We start from the raw sequence: 7,557 nt of genomic DNA, 5'->3' as shown, positions 1-7,557 counted from the left end.
CGAGAGTGTGCACTCTTTTTGAATATATTCAGCTGATCGACATATATGAAATATGAACATTGTTTTTCTTCAAAATACTCAACTCGTGTCTATTCTTATCTCGCAAACATAAGTAGCATTGTGTACTATCTACTTCCATTGATCACATTCCAAGTTTACCCAAAATTATGTAATGCTTCTGTAATTTTCTACACAAATAAGCAAAAAAACTTATTGCACGCCTTATGTCACATATATAGGGTAAGTTCAAGCGTGCATGCAAAATATGAGACACCAACACGTCTAAAACTCATACCCATATATACAACACAACAAACATAGTTACAGATTAAAAAAAACAAAGTTCTATAAGTGTTTTCCTTTGTTATTTTTTACCATGCAATTAACAATAATAAAACTAATCTAAGATATGACTGAATAATAAATCAATCTACAAATAGTATTAGAATAAAGCTGGGAAATAAAATGACCCCATCATTATAAAGTTAATTACAAATCTTCCACCATAATTTATATCTGAAGCCTCTCAAAAGTCGAAACAAACAAGACTTTGTAGGACACATTGATTCTCTCCCTCCCTCTCTCACACACTGTACATAAAAATGTTTGTGATCAGGCATTGATCTCAGCGTTGCACTGGTTCTCTCTGCTACAGCTTCTTCTCCCCCAGAACATGCTTGAACAAGTTGTTGCCTTCCCAAGTCTTTGCCCTTCTCCTATCTTCTCCTGCTCACTCGTCCCCCGAGGAGGCGAAGAAGACTCGTCATCTTCTTCACTATGTCTCTCTGTTCCATGCGTCTCAAAGTTCGGACACGTTCCATCGTTGCATGTGCACATTGGTATATTAACCGAAGGGAATGGGCTACATGTTACAGGACAGAACATATCAGACGAAACCGAGGATGTCCGAGTCTTGCTACTACGCTGTTGCTGTTCTGTTGTCGGTGAAGATTGATCTGTTGCGTCGCTTGTGTGAAGCATACACGGCGCACATAACCCGAGTGACATAGGTAACTTCGTTTCTTTGGTCAGGGAGCTTGGGAGACGTTTAAAGGACACTATTCCGTGTCTGCAGAGAGGACAAGGGATTGAACCGGGTGGATCTACTGTCACTGAGGGAACATTGCTTGATGAGCAAAGGTATAACGCGCATCTCACACATAGCTGATGGTCACAACCTGAAAGACAACCAACGACTTTCGTTTATTTCAAGTTAATGATCCGTGTAGGCCTGGGATTTTTGTACGAGCTGAACCAAACCGAACAAAAATTTGGTTTAACTCGGTAGGTTTAAAAAAGGATTTTCAGTTTGGTTTGGCAATTGGTAACTTCGGTTTTCTTATAAATAATTGAAAAAACATATATAACCAAATCATACCAAAAACCCGAACCGAACTAACTAAATTATGAATCAAACTAACCGAATTTACCCGAACTTATCCCAATTTTTTTTAACAAAATTAAACAAATCTAACCAAAATAAAAAACTTCCGTAAAATTTTCAAAAACCAAACTAACCGAATATTAAACCAAACTTTATTTCGATTTAATTCCGTAAGATTTATATGGACCCGAAAACCGAATTACCCTAACTAACCAAAAACCGAACTACCCGAAGTAACCAAACCCGCATGCCTAGATCCGTTAAAGGGTGTGACAAAAATTTAGACAGACCTTCAGCAGCAACAGTGCATGTTCTTTCCAGGCAAACCGCACAGATATCAACCTCATCTGTGATGGTTGCAGACTGCAACCCGAACTCTCTGCAACCAAATAAAACCAAGGTCATTGTGTGGTTCTAAGAGCTAGAGGAAGGTTCACCGTCATTACCTTGCGATGTTGAGTATACTCAAAAGTGGCAAAGATAAGTAATTTGAATGAGGGAAGCTTGGAATGACGACATCAGAGTCTGGTGAAAGCAACGGTTCTAACCAATGACGACTCCACATCCGTGCTATGTCTATTGGCAGCCATCTACAAATATATTTTTTTTAAAAGAACAGTTTAGAAGTGAAACATAACTATAGAAGAGACTTACCCATTGCAGTTCAATGTCATCTTGCTTGCACCTCTTGAAAGGAGAATCTACAGATGGAGAAAACACACAGAAAATGAAAACTCACAAATCTTTGTATCCAAAACAGAGAAACAAAAGAATTAAGTTAGTAGTCATGTTACCTGACAACATTTTAGATTCCCACCACAAGCGGCATAGTGCAAAGGTGTGCTTCCTGCTCCTGTAAAATGATTATTAAGCCTAAGATCAACATCTACAGAGCAGAATTTAAAAGAATGTTCAAGTCATCTTGGGAGTGGATAGATAGAGAGAGCTGATACCAATCATATCCATTGTTGTTCCATAATGAAACGTCACAGCGGAAACATTAGCTTCAAGATCAAGCAAAAGCTGAACACAGTCAAACAATCCGTTTAAAGCAGCCATGTGAAGAGCTGTGATTCCACCGTCAGCCGCTTTGTTCACAAATTTAGACAATGCGCTGAACCAGAAGAAGTCATTTTTGTGATCAATCAAAAACCCTTAACAAGTTACCAAATTAAAATAAAAATAAATAAGAAAACCTTTGCTGGGATTTGTTCCTCGGTGTGATCACACCAGTCTGAGGAAGAGGGTTTAGTTTCTGACTAGGTACAAAGTCAGCCAAGACGAGTCTAATACACCTGGCGTGACCATTCACAGCAGCGAAATGAAGCGCTGTTCTTCCTGCTAAATAATCAGCTCTTGTAACCTTCAGCAAAAATAAAAATGTTTAAAAAATAAAAATCTGATTCAAAGAAGATAGTTTTGTTTAAACTTTAAACTCACATTGCATCGGAAGAGCAGAAGAGTTTGCACAACTTCCCAGTGTCCGTATCTACAAGCTTGCATCAATGCTGTCTGAAACAAGATATTAATTTACCCAATTTACCCTCATTGACATTAGGGAGACTGAATCTGAATCTGAATCTGATATTTCGAATATCTTTTACTCTATTAGCCATGGTTCTACAAATCAGGCTAGGTCCTAGTTGCCTACTCAATCCTAGCCGAAAAACTATATTCGATTTATACGTTTTAAATCGGTTTATATTGATCTAAATTAGTCTAAGTCTGTTAAATTAAGAAATAGTGTTTGTTAGTGGGAATTCACAAATTCGTCTACTTTCTTTTGTTTTGTACATTTAATTTAATTTTGATAATTCATCAAAATAATATTATAACTAAACTAAAAAACTAAAAATTTAATATAAATACAAAAATTATATAATAAATCAATAGCTATTTCTTGAACATTGCTATTAGATCAAACTTAGGCAAAGAATTCAATAATTACAAAACCCCAAGTCGGAAAGTATCGAACTTGGATCCTCTGAATCAGTTAAAAACAGAATCTTGGAATATACCTGGCCGCAATAGTTTCTGGAATTCACATCAGCTCCGTTCTCTAGCAGCAACCCAACGATCTAACGATGTACAAAGAGAAACAATTTTTAATAAAATGAGAAGGAGAGAGCTCTTGTGAAACAGATGAAGATTGAAACCTCGTTATGGCCTTTAGCGGCTGCGAAATGCAACGGAGAATTGAGACCGCCGAAGGTAGAGTACTTTGCGAGGCAAGGATTGCAATCGAGCAGCATCTTCGCTTCCACGTAATCGCCATCTCTCGCCGCCGATACCAATCTCTCGCCGGACGCCGAACAACCAAACGAGTTTCCCATTATTCTCTGTCTCTCGAATTCAATTGGATGTGACGATAAAGTTAGGTCAACCTTCGCGGAAAGCTACACAGTTAGAGCACGCGAACTCTTTATCTCTCTCTCTCTCTCTGATTTTGTCCGGATGGGGACAAAAAGAAAGACAAGGAAGATGCAGGCAGAACATAACTCTGACTTTCCTATTTTACCCTTATATCTTCTTCCTTTTGCTTCGTCGACTTCCACTTTCACTTGTCCACACTCAGGACACGTGGCGTCTTTTAATACGTTTTCCAGATAAATATAGTTTTTTTTATTTACTTGATAGTTTATCAAAAAAAAGAGACATAGTTTATACATAACTTTTACTTTCAAACATTTTAATCTTTTCGTTATGAATTTTAAATTAAATCTCTGCAATTTATTTGATGAATTGTGTGATATATATTTTTGATAATTTTGAATTATAAAACTTATTTGAGTTTAAATGAATGTAACTTTATATTTATGAAAATATAAATAAAATCTATTAATTTAATTGATTTCATATTAAATTAAATTATTTTGTAGTATCTAAACCCCAAAAGTTATACTTATTTTTGATTACTTATTTTTGATTTTTTTTATAAGTTATATTTTGTTTTATAAGTTACAGTAAAAAATCTATAAATTAATAATTTTGAGATTTTTATATTTTATTAATTTATAGAGTTATTAATTTACAAAAAAAAAATTAATTTTACATTTTTTGGATTTTATATTTTAAGATATATTTTTCTTAAAGTAAGAAAATATTAGATTTTAGTATATATACATTAATTAACTTTTAGAAATTTAAAATTTATATTAGTTTAATTATATTATTTGGTGTGTATAAACTATGTTTCATAGAATATAAATGTTGTTTTAGATATAATTTACTAAATCTCATCAAAATATATTAAATGTTAAAAAAATATAAAGATAATTTGATTGTGAATATAAAACAAAAAATATAATGGTTGGTTTGTACTTATATAAAATATTTATACATATAAATTATTAGTTTATAATTTTAATGGGACCATTACATTGGATTTTCTAAAAAGTTATTATCTTATTATTTTATTTATTTGTGTCATATTTTGAACCGGTCCAATTTAAGACCAGAAAAAATTATTAATTTATGGTATTTATTAATTTATAGAATATTGATTATAGAGTTTCTAATGTATAATGTTTTCATTAATTACTAATGTCATTTTATGTAATATTACATGACTAAATGTTAGATCCAATGTAATGTTTCTGTTTTAATAAGATAGACGTGTTAATAAGATAGATTAATGTACTTAAATGAATATCTAAATATCTAATCCATATCTATATATTAGTATTTACTTGATATCTAAAGATTTACTGTCAGATTTTGATCATAATTATTATTATCCTTATCAATAATTATTCAATTTTGATCACAAATATAGAATAAAATACACTCCATTTTTTTCATATTTCATTCCTTTTATTCCATTTTTAGTACCGGTTACAGCCTTAAAGATCCTTACATGCTTTAATTAATTTAAGACTGATCAATCACGATAACCAGCAATTCAATGAAATAGTACGATACATATAAAAATGTCATACCACCAACTATATCAACGCATCCCTAGTTCTCAAAATATTAAATACTTTTGAATAGATATTTTAAGATGAGTGGGTACAATTACATGTTCGGTGAAGCTGATGAAATCACCAGGAGAACCGAGGGAAATCGCAGACGACATGGTAGAAACGATGATACTCCACCGCTCGTATCACCGGAGAATTTGTCTGACAACATTTATCCTACGATGAATCATTATCAACCTCAGAGACAACCTACCATGTCTGTAACCTTTAATTCGATTCCAAGGGAACATCATCAGTTTCAACATCAACCTACCATCCGAAGACAATTCTGCTGGAGATGTTTTATGTCGTTGATAATATCGTGGTTGATGAGTTTTTTTGTACCAACAAATAGGCCGAGACCAATACGCAGGCCTTTGCCTTCTAACACCCCTCCTCCTTCAACCTCAGGTTTATCATCTTCTGCAGGTATTGATATGTTTTTGGAAGCATCGTATAATCGTATTTATAGATGATTTGGAGCTTGATCATGAGGAAGATGATGACGAGAGTGAAAAGTCGTTAGAGAAAATGAATGATGTTATTTATCAGCTCAATTATACAAAATGCCAGTTCGTTCCTATATATACTAAAGCTATAAACCGGTTTAGATACATTTACACAAACCGGATCATAAGTATTCGTATAAACTCATAATCCATTTAACAACTAGATGCTATTTAGTTAGTATAGCCAATCGAGTAAACCAAAACTCAGGTTCAGTCTATCACCGGTTAATTAACCTCTAATATACTTTTGCAGAACGCTCAAGGGATCGACCTAGCCAACATTCACGCGACGTAAGAGTATATAAAAAAGATTCTATTAATTTTACAGTAGCTAGCATTTCCTCTAATAACCTTTTTGTCTGAAATAGGAACTGTTCATCCTTCCTACGTCACAGGAAATAATCCAACGGAGTGTAGTGCCTGAAAGAATTTTAAGTGTAGGTATAGGATTAACAGAGAGACAAATTTCTCAATTACCTACCATCAAGTTTCAACCTTCTATAGAAGACAAAAAGTATTCTTACTTTCTCTCCTATTCTTTTATATATAGTCCTTTAAAAACATACTATTTTCTGATTTAAAAACTGAAAAGGATAATATATTCACTCACTACTCACTACAAATCAAGACTATAGATTTCCCATTTTTTTAAATCATATGCAAGTTCTAAAACGAAAAAAAAAAACAATTTGACCTCACAAATGTTGTAAAGAAGTAATTACAATGTCTTTCGGGAAACAGGTGTCTGATATGCCAGTCAGATTATGCTCGTGGAGAGAAAATGATAATTTTACCCTGTACTCACAAGTACCATGAAGATTGCATTCGTCCCTGGCTCAAAAACAGTAAGGCTAGTATCGACTTTTCTGTCCTTTTCTTGGATTACTTGCATCAAGATTTACTATCAGCTCTGATGCAGTTATCCCTTTTTCTTTTATCTCTCACTTGTGCAGCTTTGCTGCGTTTGCCAAAGGCAAGTGGTTCTATCAAGCTAGCCTCGATCAACAAAAGAACCAGCAAATTTGACATTAATCTATTTTATCTCTTTATATATCTTTCTTTTTATAAAATTTTCAACTCAATTTTAAAGAAATATTTAGAAGTTTGTCATGTGAAAGGAAGAGTATTGCAGTAAATCGTAGTTACTATTTTACAAAATACCCAATATACTCAGATCCCCTTTTGGGAATCATTTAATAAATCATTATTAAAAAAAAAATTGAATCAAAAAAAAAAATCCCAATATATCCCATGAAAAGCATGCATTATTGGGGCCAGGGCCTGTTTTGAAATGGTTGCTGGGTCAGTATCTTTGTCCGTAAGCTGTTGTTCTGAATCTGGCAATGAAACTCATGTGGTCACCAGAAAGTGACTCTTATTCCAGTGCTTGGTTAATAACAACTTAAGTTGGTTTGGATACTGGAACTTGTCAGTTGTTGCTGCAGAGTTTGTTTTTATTTTCACAAAAATAAGTGATAGCATTAGTAGTAAAATTATTGGTTTAGGCCCCCTGAAATGGTTTTTGATCGTAGCTTATGTAAACAAAAAACAGTATTTTACTTTCATTTACAATATCGTCGATTTTTACCATTGATGCATACGTATTATACTTGATACTATATGATATTGTAGTATCCAACTTAGAACACATGATCGTACGTGTGTGTATATATATATATATATATATATATATATATATATA

The 7,557-nt window shown here is 33.3% G+C and overlaps 2 protein-coding genes across 2 annotated transcripts; one reads left to right on the top strand and one right to left on the bottom strand.

The window, feature by feature from the left end:
* Positions 1-421: 421 nt before the first annotated feature.
* Positions 422-3,858, bottom strand: LOC106322455 (E3 ubiquitin-protein ligase XBAT33). The gene is made up of 10 exons (XM_013760474.1): positions 3,541-3,858; positions 3,403-3,462; positions 2,825-2,896; positions 2,581-2,747; positions 2,338-2,498; positions 2,179-2,237; positions 2,039-2,085; positions 1,831-1,974; positions 1,675-1,763; positions 422-1,178 (listed from the first exon to the last, which is right to left on the bottom strand). Exons 1-10 carry the CDS (start codon positions 3,715-3,717, stop codon positions 613-615), a joined length of 1,542 nt encoding a protein of 513 aa, XP_013615928.1. The 5' UTR covers positions 3,718-3,858; the 3' UTR covers positions 422-612.
* A 1,444-nt stretch (positions 3,859-5,302) lies between these two features.
* LOC106323143 (E3 ubiquitin-protein ligase RNF12) lies at positions 5,303-6,850 on the top strand. The gene is made up of 5 exons (XM_013761306.1): positions 5,303-5,775; positions 6,109-6,146; positions 6,224-6,369; positions 6,597-6,705; positions 6,809-6,850. The coding sequence occupies exons 1-5, from the start codon at positions 5,388-5,390 to the stop codon at positions 6,848-6,850; spliced, it is 723 nt and encodes a 240-aa protein (XP_013616760.1). The 5' UTR covers positions 5,303-5,387.
* Positions 6,851-7,557: the final 707 nt, after the last annotated feature.

The sequence above is a fragment of the Brassica oleracea genome, chromosome C2 (assembly GCF_000695525.1).
Source record: "Brassica oleracea var. oleracea cultivar TO1000 chromosome C2, BOL, whole genome shotgun sequence".
NCBI classification, from domain to species: domain Eukaryota; kingdom Viridiplantae; phylum Streptophyta; class Magnoliopsida; order Brassicales; family Brassicaceae; genus Brassica; species Brassica oleracea.
This window is presented reverse-complemented; position numbering and strand designations above follow the sequence as displayed.